The sequence below is a fragment of the Erigeron canadensis genome, chromosome 2, assembly GCF_010389155.1.
Source record: "Erigeron canadensis isolate Cc75 chromosome 2, C_canadensis_v1, whole genome shotgun sequence".
Taxonomy (NCBI): Eukaryota; Viridiplantae; Streptophyta; class Magnoliopsida; order Asterales; family Asteraceae; genus Erigeron; species Erigeron canadensis.
Window position 1 is genome coordinate 43,935,864 of NC_057762.1, and position 18,248 is coordinate 43,954,111.

Genomic DNA, 18,248 nt, shown 5'->3' on the forward strand with positions numbered 1-18,248 from the left:
GGACGACCACATACCCTCCTTATTTGATTATGTATATCACTCGGCATAGCCAAGCCAACGTGGCTTCTGGCATCATCAGTTTGCCATGCTCGTAGTTACCATGTTTGGGCAGACTTCGTGGTGTGATTGAGAGCACACCTAATCAGTCATTTAGTGGTCAAAATAATATTTCGATTTTCTAGCGAGACCATAGTCGTTGAAAAGAAACTATGGCAATAAAGAGACAAAAATGTGTTACATGAATTGATGTATTTCTACGAGTATAAAATGGAAAGAAATTCTGTTAAGAAACAACTTGATAGGTCAAGTTAGAAGAATAATAGCCTTTGAATTAAAATCAATAGTTAAGATTTAATAATGATCATTAAATCTTGGCCCTTGATTTTAATTCAAGTTCATGATTTTTCTAAGTTGACAAGTTGACTCAAGTTAGTATTCTAACTTGAGCAAATTAATTTAGAAAGTGCTGAAAAGAAATTATGGCTATGAAACATATTGTCCACTTTAAAACATGGGAATCTGACAATTATTAGTATGAGACCCAACACTAGTAAATGAACAAACACGTTGCTGCCTTCACTTTGTACAAACAATAGTATATTGATCATTCATTAATGCATAAGGACACATGTCATGCGACATTTTGTTTCTATGTTTATGTTACTCTAAAAATGTCTCTGTTCTTGTCTTGATACGAATTTGATTTCCGATTATTACATCGTATATGATAGAACCCCATACTTCTTGAAAGAAAGATTTTGTTCATCATAGTCCTTAAAGATTATGATTAACGCATTGTAAAATGTTGTACACGTCAGTTGATAACTATTTTTAAAAGACACTATATTTTTACTTTTATTTATAACATTTTCTTCATAGTTTTAATTTTATAAAACTATAATTACTCAAATCCTTAAAAGAATGCTATTAAATATTCATGTGTGTCTATAATTTTTTTTTTCTTTTTTTTATTTTAAAAAAGAAGAAGTGCATTTATAATTTAAAAAGTCAAATATTGTCCCTCTTATTATATTGTTGACTTTGTTACCAACTCAAGAGAAGGAAATAATTGAAATAAATATGATGGTTGCATTTGTTTTTATTTCAGAATGGCGACTTGTATGTGATACATTCAACTTTTAATCGGTCGTTGTTAACCTTTTCTGTTTCGAATTTTCTTGCTCGCAGCCCCTATGGCTTAATTACTAAACACAACAAAAGGGGCTAAAGACTAAATGCGAATGATATTCTTCAAACATGTCACATCAGTTAAAAGAAATACCGAATCACCACATTATCTCTAAAAGCATTATGATAGATGGTACATGTATCATCATTTAAATAATAAAGTGTAAAAAGTTCATAATGCAAATAATCTCGTACACGGCCTAATTGAGATTTCCCATAATCGTTTTCATATATACCCAATGGCTCTTGTAAAAAGTTCCGTTTTTTTTGGTCACTTTGTGTATAAATTTTATAATTGGGTCCTAATACTTCAGCCACATGTCAATAACAAATGTTATCAAGGATCATTGGAGGCCAACACAATAATAGAAGAAATCACAAGGAGGACAACATAAATGAATCGTTAAGTTTGAGATCATATAATCCGAACACAAAGTATAAAGAAAAAAGAAAAATAAGAATCGAAATCAATGTGAAATTGTCTCCCTTATAACATTAGAGGTATGCCGTTCATAGATTTCGATGATCGTTATTGTATTTTGTCATGAACTGTATAAAAGTCTTCATGCATAGCAGACTTTGTTGCTCGTTAATAATAGTATGTGATCGAATTCTTCTTTTTATCTACATGTTGGCCCATTTTGTCCAACCAAACAACCAACCTATTAGAAATTGTTTCAAACTTCAAAACAAATATCCCAGCCACACATGACTCTTTGACATTGCCTTATTATTTATAACTTTAAAGTTCACTCATATCTGTGACTAAATCCAAAAAAAAAAATAAAAAAAATTAACAACTTACTTGGATACCCTGCAAGGCATGATAATTAACACTTTTAAATCAAATCAATTTGGTGGTTTGCTCAATCTGTATGATCAGATACAATTCAGATAAATAAAAATGAAAATATGTATGTGCTTGAGAGAAATCAAACAAGACAAAAGAATAAATAATAACCGAACACGTTATTAATGGAATTTGGATCTAATAATTGCCCTAGACAATTATTTCTAGACTTCCGGAAAATATAACATTTAGTGTCTTTGAAATTAACATGTTAAATTCAGAAGTTTTAAGTTGTAATGAATTTTACTTGCGTAATTTAGTGGAAATATGAACTAAAGATGTTCGGTCCAGGTGTGCCCCTTGGAGCACCTCCAATGGGGGTTAAAGAAAAACTTTTTTTTTAAAGAAAAAAGTCTTAAAAAACTTGATATCATTTGGTACACAGACCTTTTATATCAAAAGGTTGACAAAGCTCAACTTTTTGAAGAAAAGTTTATCTCAATGCCCACACAAAAAGAGCTTTAGAAAAAGCTTTTGCATTGGTGTGAATAGTTTTTTCTTATGTTTTAGTTAGTGGATCAGTTACACTCTATTCTTGAGTTTAAATTAAAAGAAAAGAAAAGATTGGGATTGATAAGAAAGGAAAAGGGAAGGAACTATATATATATAAAAAAGGCATTTTTAAGTTCATAGAAAAACTGAAAGGAAAAGATTAAAATGAATAATATATTACAATCATGTCCTTGCTAGCTATGTTTAGTATTAAATTAATGAGGGAAGATTTGTCATTTTGCAAAGGTAATGGAGTTTTCATTTGGAATCGGGCTATTTTGACCAGAAAGTTTGGTATTAAAAAAGAAATAGGTTTTCCTATCAACTCTTTTCTTTTCTTATGAGAAAAAAAAACTCAAAAATATACTTTTTTATTTTTTTTCTCTTACTTTCTTTGTCTTTATATCTAAATAAAAACTCAAGAATAGAGTGTGAGTTGGCAAAATAAAAAAGCTTTTAAAAGCTTTTTCCCATTGGAGATGCCCTTAGACCCTGCTACTTAGGATAACCTCTGGACACATTTACTTAGGTTATAATAAATTCAAATAAATGTGCACTCTGCAGTCTGCACCTCTAAAGTTATAAACTCGTATGATGCTATCGTTTTACACTCTTACACCATGACCGTTAGTAATAACTATATAAACCGCATTTAACTACTCATTTTTAACTACTAAAATACAAGTCAAATAAAAAATGTAGTTAATTGTCTATCCAATCATAATATCACAACTTAGAGTTCAAACTTCATTTATTACCAATCATGTCTAAAATGTATTAACTAATATGGCGGCTGGTATTTCGACCACTTTTTTGGTAATTAAACCAGACTATTTCGCTGCAAATAGTGGTGTTTTTGTCCATATCCAACTATTTGCAGCGATTACTGACAGGGGACTCGCTATTTTTTATGCCAAATTTGCCATTATAGACAAGGAGTCCGCACTATTTACAGCGACTAAAAAGCTTGATTGGGATATGAATCCCTATCAGTAATAATCAACCCAAGGTATCAATCAAGAATTTCAACAAAAGAAGGCATCCATCCAATTGATATAGCATTGCGTGTGCAATTAGTTAGACCATTAAAACCCCCAATTCCCCCTTGTCATTATTCATTCTCATATTTTGACATCTTTCTATGAAACACAATAGAAGGAACCGCTTATTTGACCATCACCAAATCATCACGTTATTATTATCATTACTATTAACGATTTAACGACAAATATAAAGCAGCCTAACATCTTACACATGTATTTGTGCCTTGAAATATTGATTAAAGACTATTTATTGTAATGAAAGTAAATTCATTTTCTTTCTTTTCAATTGAACCATCAACACAACAAAGATATAATTGAATAAAATCATCAACGAAACTTTAACGTGTAAACTTCATCCTCCTTTCCCTTTTCTTCTCATTTCTTCTTATTTTCTTTCACACACACATGTCTGAACTATAGATATAAACTTTATATCTATCAACACAAAAACACATAAAAACATATATTTAATCGGCAAAGTTAATTCATTCATATTCATATATATATATATATATATATATATATATATATATTAAGCCCACTATTTTCTTTAATATCTGTATATAGTTAAATTTCTAAAAATGGAAGTCTCATCATCATCATCTTCATCATGTTCACCACCGCTATCTTTACACAGAATAGATTTCGGCCCACCAATTCAAGCCCGACCCATGACCCGTTTTCAATCAAGACCCACAACCCGAATCTCATCAACTTCATCTTCATACTTTGGTGTATCTATATTATGTCCCCACAAAAACTTAAAACCAAGAAACAAGATTTCCATATCAAGAAAGAAACTTTATCAGATAGTAGCAGCTGGGGTGTTTGAAAGATTTACAGAAAGATCAATAAAAGCAGTTATGTATTCACAAAAAGAAGCAAAAGCTTTGGGCAAAGATATGGTGTTTACACAGCATCTTTTGTTGGGTTTGATTGCTGAAGATAAGTCTGTTGGTGGGTTTCTTGAATCTGGAATTGGTATTGAAGATGCTCGGATTGCGGTTAAAAGCATTTGGAATGATGATGATGAGAAAAAGGATGGTGAAACAGGTGTGGCATCGTCGTCTGCGGCGACAGATGTGGCGTTTTCGAATAGTACGAAAAGGGTGTTTGAAGCTGCAGTTGAGTATTCAAGAAGTATGGGGTATAAGTTTATTGCTCCTGAACATATTGCTATTGGTTTGCTTACTGTTGATGATGGCAGTGCTACTACTGTTCTTCAAAAGTAAGTTCATTTAGATGGTATTTTGTTATATTGTTGTTTATATATGTATGTATATGTATATAGGATTAGGTTCTGGTGAGAAGTAAGAACGCTTCAGAAATAAGATTGTAAGAATGCTTAGGTTCCTTTAAGACTGCTTTAGAATAAGACGGTAAGAATGCGCCATATCTACAGTTATAGTCGATAAAATCACTAGATTTACATATATATGTACAGTATACAGCTCACATATATGTCTTGTTGAGAAACGGATGTGTATTTTGCGAGGCATAAAATTTGAAAAAACAACAGATGCACAATCTCGTATTCAAATCACAAAATTGTGAATCTATGATCTTTTTTTGACTTGTATGCATTTTTAAAGATGTGCATACGTTTTCTTCAGTTTTATGAATGTGATTATGTGAATATCTTTATTTATTGTCTGCTAATATCAAGCGTTCTTGGTTGCCGTTCTAATTTTTGAAATGCTATCATCTGGTTAAAACTCTGAATATATAATATATGGTAATTGGGTTGTATGAATGTTATTGGTGGTCTATGATGTGCAATGATTTGGTTTCGTCATTGCAGATTGGGAGCGAATTTGAATCATTTAGCTGATGTGGCGGTTTCCAGATTGCAAGGAGAACTTGCAAAAGACGGGAGAGAACCTCCTGCTTCTAGGCAAATGTTAAAAAAGTCATCTTTTGGTAAAGCATCCGGCAGGCCCCAGGATCAAGAAAAAGGTAACTGTTTTTTAGGGTCTTCAAGTTCTCTTCTTATTTTTTGTGGTTTCTAGATCAATGTATTGTTTATTATTTTGATGCATAAAGCACAATAAACAGGATCCAAATGTAATGTGAAATTATTATGGTTCATGAGTTGAATATTGAAATATTTGATTTTAACGTACCTCATGAAGCCATGAAAAAAACTAGTACAATTATGCCCTTTAAAGATGGTTTAAAATTAGTCATGTGCTTTAAATCTCAGCTTGATCATGAAGAGAGAGATATGTAAGGAAATATAGTATAATGAAATATGTAGCAGATAACCCACTTTTTAGAGTAGTAAGTTAAAAAGGGGTAACATGTCCCCTGAGATTTTACAACAGCCATTTGACAATTATTTATAAGTGGCGAGTCGAAATGTAATCAACACATGAACACGATAAATAGTCAATGCCACATAATTTGTTCTATATCTAAGACAAAGCTTGACGTGTAATTAGCAATTGTTTTTCAGGGAAGAAGGCTTTAGATCAATTTTGTGTGGATCTTACAGCAAATGCTAGCAATGGGCTCATTGATCCTGTTATTGGCCGAGATGCTGAAGTTGAAAGAATTGTTCAGATACTTTGCAGAAGAACTAAGAACAATCCAATTCTCCTCGGTCAAGCTGGGGTTGGAAAAACAGCTATTGCAGAAGGGTTGGCGATGCGTATTTCAGATTCAGATGTCCCCGTGTTTCTCTTGGTGGGTACTCCTTTTTGGTTTTTTAATATGCATTAGTGGCAAAATGGGCAGGTTGAGTAATGAGTCAAAACAGTTTATGTTGGGTGTGTTGAGAAACATGAAGTCAGGTTGGTTTGGCCCAATATACCTTTTTTATGTCAAATATATGATTACAAAAGTTCTATTAATCATCTATTTATTTATTTCTGAATACACTAATCTAAGGAGGTTTTATATACTAAAAATACTTTGTGGGCAACTTTTGACCCGTTTTGTCCATTCAACCTATTTTCATATACGCTAATATGATTTACATGTTTGACTTATTGAGGTAAAACAGAATCCAAGTCTAACTGTTGAAAGTAAATGAATTGAATTCACCGTTTTGGATTTTGGTTTGCGTTAATTTCTTCTTTTGTTTCACTGCAGACGAAACGAGTTATGTCATTGGATATAGGTTTGTTAATTTCTGGGGCGAAAGAGAGGGGGGAACTAGAGGGACGTGTGACTTCTCTAATTAGGGAGGTGAAGGAGTCAGGTAAGAATACATTCTATCTTTTTAGATTCAGGATATTATTTGGGGAAAAGTTGAAGTACAAGAAAGGTACTTTCAGACATTCTGTTTCAGGAAATGTAACAAGGGCTACACTTCAAGTTTATAGTTAAAGAAGGGAGCTGGTATTTTGGTTATAACTTATAAACTTGTGACATAGGCCATAAAGTTGATTATGGAAGCGCGTTTCCTGAAATAAAATGAATGAAAGGACGTTTGTCTTACATGAAATTTGACCTTATAGAATATCATGTATAAGTATACCGCTATGGCATTGCTACCTGAAATTTGACCTTATATAGAATCATGTCTAAGTTCAATGCCATGATATTGCAGGCAATGTAATTCTTTTCATTGATGAAGTACATACACTTATTGGGTCCGGCACTGTTGGAAGAGGTAACAAGGGATCCGGACTTGACATCGGTAATCTTTTGAAGCCGTCTCTTGGGAGGGGTGAATTACAGGTTCTCTCTCTTTTCTTTTTTTTTTTCTTTCAAATCAGTAAAAACTTTAAAGTAACTCTGCTTGCCTTTTTTTACACAGTAAAATAGGCTGACAAGATTCAGTGTTATTCTTTAGCTAATTTTAGTTTGATTTTGAAATATTGTTATGTGTTATCACTGAACTAGTAAGCGGGTGTTTGGTTGTGCATTTTGAAGTTATTAGTTTTACTGTGTAGATAAAGATTTCCTACTTTCGAATATATTTTCACGTGAAGTAATTAATTATATACTAGCTGCAACAAAATTGATCAAGCGGTAAAATTAAAATGCCAGTTTCCTATCCTTTTAATACTATTTGCAAGTCTTTCACTACCATTTTACAAGGCATGTCTTATTTGCTTATAAAAATGTCCTTTTTTGTGTCAATTTGTGAGAGAGAGTAAAAGGAGGAGGTTTTCCGCGTTCAGGTAGGCGGAGGAGGGTGAGTCTTTGACTCAGATGTGCATGGCCTAACCAGGGTATCCCCATGACCATTTCCGAACCCATCCCCTGGCCACCCAAAGATGTTTACCCAAGGAGGTTGGATTTAAGAAAACACTCGAAACAATTTAGTTAATACTTGCTTTTGAATAATCAATATATTCAACCCTCCGCTAAATTTACACAATGTGTACCACTATTAAGCAAGAATGTTATAATTCCAGTGTATTGCATCTACAACTATGGATGAGTACAGATTGCATTTTGACAAGGATCAAGCATTGGCACGTAGATTCCAGCCCGTCTTAATCGAAGAACCAAAACAGGTAGATTCCAACCCGTCTTAATCTAGCATTGGCACGTGATTGTATCTACGTGTGGATGCATATATGTATACATATACATATACAAGCTACATATACATTGGTAATATTAGGTTTGTTAAAATTATAACTGATGGCTTCAATGTTATTACATAAAAATACAGGAGGATGCAGTAAGGATTCTGATGGGGCTGCAGGAAAAATATGAGGCTCATCACAAATGTAAATACACATTGGAGGCCCTAAATGCTGCTGTGTACCTTTCAGCAAGATACATTCCTGACAGATATCTTCCCGACAAAGCCATTGATCTGATTGACGAAGCAGGCAGTAGAGCGAGAATGGAATCATTCAAAAAGAAAAAAGAACAACAAGTAGACATACTTTCTAAGTCACCCATTGATTATTGGCAAGAAATTAAAGCTGTCCAGGCTATGCATAATGTGGTAATACCATTGTATTCTTTTATTGCTGATTGTGTTCAATTACTATCATGTAGAGGTGCGAAATAGGCTGGTTGGGTAATGGGTCAAAACAGTCTCAGGTATATAAATTGGTATTTTAATGTGGGCCTAGTGGGACCAGATCATCCCACAAATGGTGTTTTGTCAATTAATTTTTGTGAGTTATAGACGAATGATGTGCTAGATATGCTTACGAATACTATATTATAACAATGATGGATCATTATATATGCACTTTAAGTATATTTTGGGTGAGCTTTGACCTATTTGACCTGTTTGTCTGATGTTTATTGAGCTTTACACATTTCAAGATAAAGTACATAAGTGTGTAACCCAAATCCATCATCTACCCAGTCAAGATTCCCCATTCCCCCCTCTATTTTGATGTAATGAGAACATCGGTGTTTTATAAAATCAGGTTTTGGCAAGCAAACATAGCAATCTTGTTGACGTACAGCAGTCGGATGATGAGACTGCTTTGACTTCCGCATCTGATGACCAGGAGTAAGCTTTTACTTATTCCCTTCTTTCGTTGTTCTTTTTTTTGTTTGATATTTAAATTGTTGTTTTGGACTATTTTCAGACCTACAATAGTGGGAGCTGGTGAAATAGCTGCAGTTGCTTCACTATGGTCTGGGATTCCAGTTCAGCAGTTGACTGCTGATGAAAGAATGCTATTGGTGGGACTTGATGAACGATTGAAGGAACGGGTTTGTGGTCAAGATGAAGCTGTGGATGCCATCTGCCGTGCTGTTAAGAGATCACGTGTAGGTTTAAAAGATCCTGACCGACCGATTGCAGCCATGCTTTTCTGTGGGCCCACAGGAGTTGGTAAAACTGAACTCACAAAAGCTCTAGCATCAACCTACTTTGGCTCGGTAATCATCTATGTCCCTCAAAGCTTCATCTTCTTGTCAGTTTTATGTTTTGCCATGACAGAACTACTTTGTTCAAGAATAATTTTTCTAGGAATAAGTTTGGTTATTAATAAATGTTAAGTGAATAGGTGGTCCAGAAATCCTCAAAAATCACAATCATTCATTAATAGTGAAATTTCCCTGCGCGAAAGAACTAATGAAGTAAAAAGAATCTCATCATTTTTTGGTGAAAACAAAATGAATGGAAAAATGGAATTTGCGACCTGAACAATGAATATTGTGCTGACGTGTTCATAAACATCTCGGCCCAGCCTTTGGTATGCTTTGCATCAATTTTGATAGATGATATATGGGCCATGTTTACACCTTTTCCCATGAACAAAAGATAATTGATCCAAATTAAGAGACAAACGGTGTTAAAAAAGGTGGTACAGCTCAGTGACCAAAAGAGTAGTTATCCATATATTTTATAAATTCATATTTCTGTTGCGGTATATTATGAACTGCTTAAGAACTGGGGAGTGGCCTATATTTAAAGCTATGGTCTCATGTAAATGAATTAGATTATTACTTTTGACTGGATCTTGTTCTGAAACAGGAAGGTGCCATGCTAAGATTAGACATGAGTGAATACATGGAGCGACATACAGTCAGCAAGCTAATTGGGTCACCACCAGGTTATGTAGGCTATGGTGAAGGTGGCACACTTACTGAAGCCATCCGCAAACGCCCTTTTACGGTAGTGCTTCTTGATGAAATAGAGAAGGCTCATCCTGATATTTTCAACATTCTCCTCCAAATATTTGAAGATGGTCACCTCACAGATTCTCAGGTTTCTGCATCTGGAAAACCTAAATGATTGAAGAAAACACTTTACATTTGATTTATTTTTATTAATTCAGTAGGTTCTGTTATCATACAGGGTCGTAGAGTATCATTCAAGAATGCATTAGTGGTAATGACTTCTAATGTGGGATCCACGGCTATTGCCAAGGGTAGACAGAACTCTATTGGTTTCATGCTTGCTGAGGATGAGTCATCTTCTTCTTATGCTGGATTGAAATCTTTGGTAATGGAAGAACTCAAGGCTTATTTCCGCCCTGAGTTGCTGAACAGGATAGACGAAGTTGTCGTCTTCCGTGCTCTTGAAAAGACTCAGGTTTGTTATATTACCTGCTGATTTGAGTTTTTCCATCCAAATTTTGGTCGTTCTTGTAGAGGTGACTGGCTTGACCCTTTCGACCCATAAAAAAGGAACTATATGACCCAAACTTGTTTTGACATCTTTACCCCACCCGTTTGTTTTGTCATCCCTATCAAGATGACTATATTTCTCGGAAGTGCTTACATCCAGTCCCACATTTTGCAGATGCTGGAGATTTTAAATATGATGCTCGAAGAGGTGAAAAAGAGGCTTGTTTCATTTGGAATTAACTTAGAGGTGTCTACACCAGTAATGGAGCTTATATGTGAACAAGGTTTTGATAGGAGTTATGGTGCAAGACCGCTTCGAAGGGCACTCACTCTCATAGTTGAAGATCCTCTAAGTGAATCACTTCTTAGTGGAGAGTTTAAGCATGGTGACACTGCTATTATCGAGCTTGATGGGTCAGGAAATCCTGTGGTCACTAATAAATCTCGCCGGAATATCTACTTGTCTGACACATCAACATTGTCATAGGTAAATAATTGTTGAAAACTAATTATTACTATTATGACCGAGAGGCGTTTAATGTACAAAGTGATTCATATAGATGATGTATAAGTGTATATATTAGAGGAAAGTGTATACATATAGGTTTAGAGATCCCCAAATTCTATTCTTTTTCAATGTTGTATAACAGAGAGATCTCTCATTCAAGATTCAATAAACTACTATTTTTTATTCCATGATGTATCATTCATTGTTCAAACCAGTTCCACTTATATTTCCTATTGATGTATTTATTGTTTCTATACTACGAGTACTTTTTTTCTTTCAATAGTATAAACTTTTTTTTTTTTCTAACATTAAATATTAATTAAACAAATAAAATGCTCTACAATTAAATAACCAACCACCTCTTTCCTCTCCATTTATAATGCTGGGTTTCTGCAATCAAAAATACAACCCCTGCTTTAACGGAGAAAAGATGAAAATCGGTTACGCAAGCGAAGAGCGGCGTTGAAGATGACGGACTTGAGTTGATGTGGCAAAGTCTGGTGTTTACAACACCGGTCTTCCCACTTTTACAAAATTTTTTTGCAAGGTTACTACTTAAACCAACACCTTTAAAATTCTTCTTATCCGTACAAAATTTTCCTCAGATAGGTTTACAAACTTGATTAAAGATTTAAGCAAATATCATATATCCCTTTCCTAAACCCCCTAAATATCATATATATATATATATATATATATATATATATATATATATATATATCCAATTTATAAATTTTCAATACATTCATAGATGACTTCAAAATGAAAGAAGTGATTTTTTGTAAAGGAATATTCCAAAAAAGGAAAGAATACAACTGTACAACCATCTTCTGAGCATTTTTGGTATTTTTAGACATCGGTTCTGTCTGTCATAAATGTCATACCTCTTCATGCCAAACCAACCTTCTTGTCCATTTTAACATTTTCCATTTCATCTTTGTTTAATTTCCTCTGCATTCATATAAAAGGCAACTCTACTTTTCATTTAAGAAATAGAACGAATTGCATTTTTAGTCCATGTGTTATCACGCTTTTTGGAAGTTTAATACAAACATGTGCAAAATCGCGAAATGCATCCCTGTCATATTACACATGTTGCAACTTTGATCCAACAGTAACGTTCCGTCTATTTTTACCGTTAAATACATCATGTGCCCCTTATGTGAAGGGTAATACTGTCTTTTCATTATAAACAAGGACTATTTCTGCAACTAACTAAAATACATATCTCATCATCATCATCATCATCATCATCATCATCATCAAACATATACCTGGAAAATCTTGACCTACTAATTTATTAGATACTACTAACATAAAAATTACTCTTTCCCTCACTCTTATACTTTCCTTCAAAACCGAAAACTCAAATATACTAAAAGGAAAAAAGATGTGCTGTTCAAGAAAAGAAGAAAACGATACATGATACATCGATTCATTCGAATATCAAATTCCATATTTACATCCTTAATCCTTAATTTGTACAACCTATCTTTGTTCAAATTAAAATCATCCATATCCACAATCAAAATCTAATAGCAACTTTAACCAAACAAATCATCCAATCATTACCATCCTTATATGGGTTGACTAACTCTTGTTCGGATTATATCCCGGTCACAGGCACAGTAGGTGGTGGTTGCACAGTGGTGGTCAGCGGCACAGCAGTAGAATCATCTGGGTTGTGAGTTGTATTATTATTATTATTATTATTATTATTATTATTATTATTATTATTATTATTATTATTATATGTATTTTTTGTTGATGAGATCTGAGGTGGGTTTGGATTGAAGAAGTGTTCAATTAAAAAAAAAATAGATTTGGATTCACTATGACTATGGATCTGATATCACTTTTGATTTGTATATGTATATAGATATAGAGTTGGAATAAAGGTTATAGAAGGAAGAAGAAATGGGAGGCGGTTCGGTGGTTATGGAGTAGCGGTGGAGGTGGCCGGTCTGAGTACTTCACAGATAGAAAAGTGAGGTGTTGATGTGTGTATGTTTTTAAATTTACTATAAACTTATCTTTAGTTTTGTTATTGGATATGAAATTTGTGGATTGATTAATGTTTTGAGAATAAATGTTTTATGAGTATATGGTTTTGCTCTTTTGGAAAGAAAAAGATTTTTAGGAAATAGATTTTGACGAGGGTGATGAGATATGTATTTTGGTTAGTTGCAGAAATAGTCCTTGTTTATAATGAAAAGACAGTATTACCCCTTACGTGAGGGGCACATAATGTATTTAACGGTAAAAATAGACGGAACGTTACTATTGGATCAAAATTGCAACATGTGTGATATGACAGGGATGCGTTTTGTGACTTTGTACATGTTTGTATCAAACTTGTAAAAGGTGTGATAACACAGGGACCAAAAATGCAATTCGTTCTAAGAAATATATATGCAAATGGCTACTGTTGCTTCCATGGCTGCTGCTTATAGTTGTACTGTTGGTCACAAAGACTTCGTTACATTGCAAATGCAACCATTTTCCAAATCTGTAATTTGTACCTCTTCTTTTTCGTCATATCCTGTTGAATCAAGGTATGTTAATATCTCAATTTGCTGCATACATTTGAAGGAAGTGTTAATTAGTTGAACTATATAAGTATGAAATCAGTAGTAAAGAAAGAGTTTCAGCCAAATAATGTAAAAAACTTTTTGGCTTGAACCCATAAAGAATTTGGGCTTAACATAGCTACTCCTACAGTCCTACCCACAGCTAGTAAGCTGCACTTAGGCTATCTCCAATGGGGTGCCCTTAGGTGTCCTTGGATATCCTTTGCCATTGAAGCTTGTCCAAAACTAAGGATTTTTTGAAGGATGCCCTTACCTAAGGGCATGCCCTTAATGTCCTTACCTAATATATTTTTGTTTTTAGTGGAGGTAAAAGGATATGTAATGATATTTGTATGGTTGGAGATAAAATTATAAAATTTGAAGGATTTGTAACGATGTATAAGGATTTGTAAGGATTTATAAGGATATGATGTGGCAGCTCAAGACGCCTAAGGGCGTCCTTAGCATTGGTGATAGCCTTATGGGGTTAAAATAAGAAAAAGGGCCTGATGTATATTTGTAAGCCTTCTCAATCATTGGTTTGTTTAAATTTCAAATCAAAACACCCCTTTTAATCGAAAATCTTGACCATGGCAATCAACAGTTCTAAATCTGCTCTAAGTCGTTTCAGATGGTCTCGCATTTCACTTTCAGGGTCAGGGAAGAGATCGCATACCCTATCTAAGTTATTATAAACATTCTCAAATGCATCGATAAATTTTGCATAATTTACAGGCTCCATTAACTCCTAGTCCTTGGAATATTTCCACTAAAAGTTTCAACAGCTAATCATACCTCCCAAGTGTCCTACCGCCATTATCGCCTTTTGCTACAGAGATAACGTAAAGATCATGTTTCGTTCCAAAAACCGGTTGTCTAGGCCTAAAATCGGGTCACCTGATTGGGTCTAAGGAATTTTCTATTTTGTGGTTTAAAAAAATCTATTATTATTAGTAGTAATTAGGCGTTTGATTAGACGACTATGAAAGTAGTCAGAATCCATATCTAACCTATACCGATGAGTGACGCTATCGTCATAAAATCCATATACATCATTCGTACCTAAAAAATAGCGTCACCTATCGGTATAGGTTAGATACGGATTCTATGATGATAGTGTCACTCATTTTTTGGGTATGGATTATATGGATTTTATGGAGATAACGTCACTTATCGGTATAGGTTAGATACGGATTTTGACTACTTTCATAGTCGTCTAATCGAACGCCAAATTACTGCTTTTAATAATAATAGATTTTTTGAACCACAAAATAGAAAATTCCTTCGACCCAATAAGGTGACTCGATTTCATTTAGGTCTAGACAACCGGTTTTTGGGGTTTTTAGAATGAAACAATGATCTTTACGTTATCGCTGTAGCAAAAAGCGATAATGGCGGTAGGACATTCGGGAGGTATCATTAGTTGTTGGATTTAGATAAAGATACCAGTGTGTCAGCTCAACGTGTTGTCGTAGGTTCACTTGCATTGCATCAAAACTTTGAGTGGAAATATTCCAAGGACCGGAGTCAATGGAGCCTGTAAATTATGCAAAAATTATCGATGCATTTGAGAATGTATATAATAACTTGGATAGGGTATGTGATCTCTTCTCTGACCCTGAAAGTAAAGTGCCAGACCCACTGAAACGACTTAGAGCAGATTTAGAACTGTTGATTGCCATGGTGGGGGAGTCGACTCGGAATCGTTGGGTCGCAAGGGTATTCAAAAGTGTTGTTTTACCCCTTTTAATTTGATTAAAGATTTAAGCAAACTATATTTTCGAAGATGACTTAAAATGAAAGAAGTGATTCTTTTGTGAAGGAATATTCCAAAAAAGGAAAGAATACAACTGTACAGCCATCTTCTGAGCATTTTTGGTATTTTTAGACATCGGTTCTGTCTGTCATACCCCTTCATGCCAAACCAACCTTCTTGTCCATTTTATCATTTTCCATTTCTTCTTTGTTTAGACTCCTCTGCATTCATATAAACAACAACTCTACTTATCATTTAAATATATATATATATATATGCAAATGGCTACTGCTGCTTCTATGGCTGCTGCTTGTAGTTGTACTATTGGTGTTCACAAAGATTTTGTTACATTGCAAATGCGACCATTTTCCAAATCTGTAATTTGTTCCTCTTCTTTTTCTTCATATCCTGTTAAATCAAGGTATGTTAATATCTCAACTTTCTGTATACATTTGATGATTTGAAGTAAGTGTTAATTAGTTGAACCATATAAGTATGAAATCGGTAGTAAAGAAAGGGTTTCAGCCGCAAAATGTCAAAACTTTTTGGCTTAAAACCATAAAGAAATTAGTACCGTACTATTTGGGATCTAAAGCAACAACATTTTTAATCATTATCTGTATCAAGATCCATAATCTTGGACTTTACCCAGATATGGGTTTTTACCCAGAATCATTATTTGTACCAAAACTTTCTGATATGGGTTTTACCCAGATTGTCATATTCAGTGACTCCTATGATCCTAAAAGCTGCAGAGGTATCAACCAATAAAATTTGTCATAAAATTTGATATACTTTGTTTCTTGTAAAGTTATCAAGTTGCATATGTGTTCAGCAGGCCCAAGTTTATCAGGACACTGATGATATTCCGGTACCAAAAGTGATCATAGACCAGGACTCAGATCTTAATGCAACTATGGTGCAAGTTACGTTTGGGGATCGCCTTGGTACTCTTCTTGACACTGTATGATCTCTTTTAACCTGATCATCTCTTGTTTTTGTAAACAAATAACTAATATTTACGTGTGATTGGGGAGGAATGTATATGCAGATGAGAGCTCTTACGAATCTTGGATTGAATGTTGCGAAAGCAAATGTTCATCTGGATTCTTCAGGGAAGCACACCAAGTTTTTGATCACCAAAGCGTAAGATAGTCTTGTTTCTAGAAATGGACAATACATTAATTGTAGTCAGTCAGTTGTTTTATAATGAATGGAAGTTTTGTTAATCATGAAATTTTAGTTTCTGATTCATTTGTGTGTATTTTTTGCAGTTCAACTGGCCGTAAAGTAGAGGAGCCAGAGATGCTTGAGGCAATTCGTTTAACGATTATTAGCAATCTTCTTGAATATCACCCGGTAATATGCCAATTCAGTATCAGTATTAAGCTCAGCCTTACCTTTCTATTTAACTCTTGAAATTAATGATCCAGGAATCAAGTGCCCAGTTAGCAATGGGGGAAGCTTTTGGGATTGAGGCACCTAAACAGAAGGTACTAATTAAGAGTTGGATTGCTTATAAAACTTCAAAATTTTTAAATAATAAAGTTCAACCCAAAAAACCTGTGATAACATTAGTCTGTAGAGAGAATGTTGCCATAAATGTTGAATTTGATTTCTAAAATGTTAAAATCAGAATTCAAAAATGGGCATTAGGAAAATTGAGATTTTCATGTGAAATCTAAGTTTTCCTAATAATCGGTGAACTAATACAGCTTGATGTGGACATTGCAACCCGCATACATGTATATGATGATGGTCCTAACCGAAGGTACATTAGGATCTATCTTTTGCATGATTAGCATTTTCCATCAAGTTAGGCTGGCAATATGAAAAACTGAAGTGTATTGAGTAAATTTGCAGCCTGCTTTCAGTGGAGACAGCAGATCGCCCTGGATTACTGGTAGATCTTGTAAAGATATTCAATGATGTAAATGTTGCTGTAGAATCAGGAGAGTTTGACACTGAGGTAATAAGTGAATAATATAAATGCTCAATAAACATTAGCAATTGGGAAATGTCTAAGCTACAGACCCGTGGAGCTTCCCATTCCAAGTCATTTACCTAAACTACTGTCAAAATGGGTCATACCGTAGCTTCAAAGGGTCAAATAGGTAGACTTTTTAGACTTAGCTAAAAGGTAACAGGTCAAACGAGTCGACTAGGTCAAACATCACCCAAAATGTTTTGAAATGCTTTTCTATATCACATAAATAAAAACTGGGTTTTTTAAGAACTATTCACACACTATCGCCAAATATATTCACACATTTGTCCGAAACGGGATGGAACTAACAACTTCTACTCTTCTAGGTTGTTGGGTCAGCTAGATACCACTCGACAAAAGATCATTTTGTGGACAAAAAAGTGTTGTAAAGTCAGACTGACCTTTAGGAACTTATATAGCATGAATAACATACAGATCGAATCACTCACAATTGTTTATGTTGTTGATTATGTAGGGCTTGTTGGCCAGGGCCAAATTTCATGTCCATTACAAGGGAAAATCACTTATCGAGCCAATTCAACAGGTAAATCAAACAGTATAAATCCATCAAACCCAACATCTATATGCATGCACCTATAACATTCTTCAAGAAATTTTATTTTTATGAAACTACAAGCAAATCTTTCCAGGTTTTGGCTAATAGTTTGAGATACTTTCTGAGGCGACCAACGACAGAGGATTCGAGTTTTTAACCAAATCTACGAATCAAATAACATATACAAATCTAAAGGTGTAACCTGCTGGATTTTATGGGACGTAAATGTTAAGAAATGTACTCACATTATAAACCCTTCACAAAAACTTGCATTATATGTTGAGGGTGTTTGAATC

The 18,248-nt window shown here is 34.1% G+C and overlaps 2 protein-coding genes and 1 long non-coding RNA gene across 3 annotated transcripts; all 3 read left to right on the forward strand.

Annotated features, from left to right (window-relative positions):
• The first annotated feature begins 4,117 nt into the window (after positions 1-4,117).
• LOC122586979 (chaperone protein ClpD, chloroplastic) lies at positions 4,118-11,271 on the forward strand. The gene is made up of 12 exons (XM_043759030.1): positions 4,118-4,801; positions 5,375-5,529; positions 6,029-6,258; positions 6,667-6,775; positions 7,127-7,257; positions 7,941-8,042; positions 8,204-8,485; positions 8,922-9,007; positions 9,087-9,381; positions 9,980-10,213; positions 10,304-10,540; positions 10,751-11,271. The coding sequence occupies exons 1-12, from the start codon at positions 4,155-4,157 to the stop codon at positions 11,060-11,062; spliced, it is 2,820 nt and encodes a 939-aa protein (XP_043614965.1). The 5' UTR covers positions 4,118-4,154; the 3' UTR covers positions 11,063-11,271.
• Positions 11,272-12,401: 1,130 nt separating this feature from the next.
• LOC122589883 lies at positions 12,402-13,214 on the forward strand. Its single transcript, XR_006322369.1, has 2 exons — positions 12,402-12,767; positions 12,963-13,214. It is a non-coding gene; the product is annotated as an uncharacterized LOC122589883 (long non-coding RNA).
• A 2,991-nt stretch (positions 13,215-16,205) lies between these two features.
• On the forward strand, positions 16,206-18,248 carry LOC122588327 (ACT domain-containing protein ACR11-like; the record flags this gene model as incomplete). The annotated part of the gene is made up of 8 exons (XM_043760437.1): positions 16,206-16,373; positions 16,461-16,555; positions 16,684-16,768; positions 16,843-16,902; positions 17,125-17,180; positions 17,273-17,378; positions 17,872-17,940; positions 18,047-18,248. Coding segments are annotated over 8 exons (702 nt in total), but the record flags the coding sequence as incomplete, so codon positions are not given.

Coding starts and splice junctions, on each gene's coding strand:
- LOC122586979 (XM_043759030.1), top strand. CDS start 4,155: ATGGAAGTCTCATCATCATCATCTTCATCATGTTCACCACCGCTATCT. Junction 6,776..7,126: donor TAGGGAGGTGAAGGAGTCAG/GTAAGAATACAT, acceptor ATGATATTGCAG/GCAATGTAATTCTTTTCATT. Junction 7,258..7,940: donor TTGGGAGGGGTGAATTACAG/GTTCTCTCTCTT, acceptor TTATAATTCCAG/TGTATTGCATCTACAACTAT.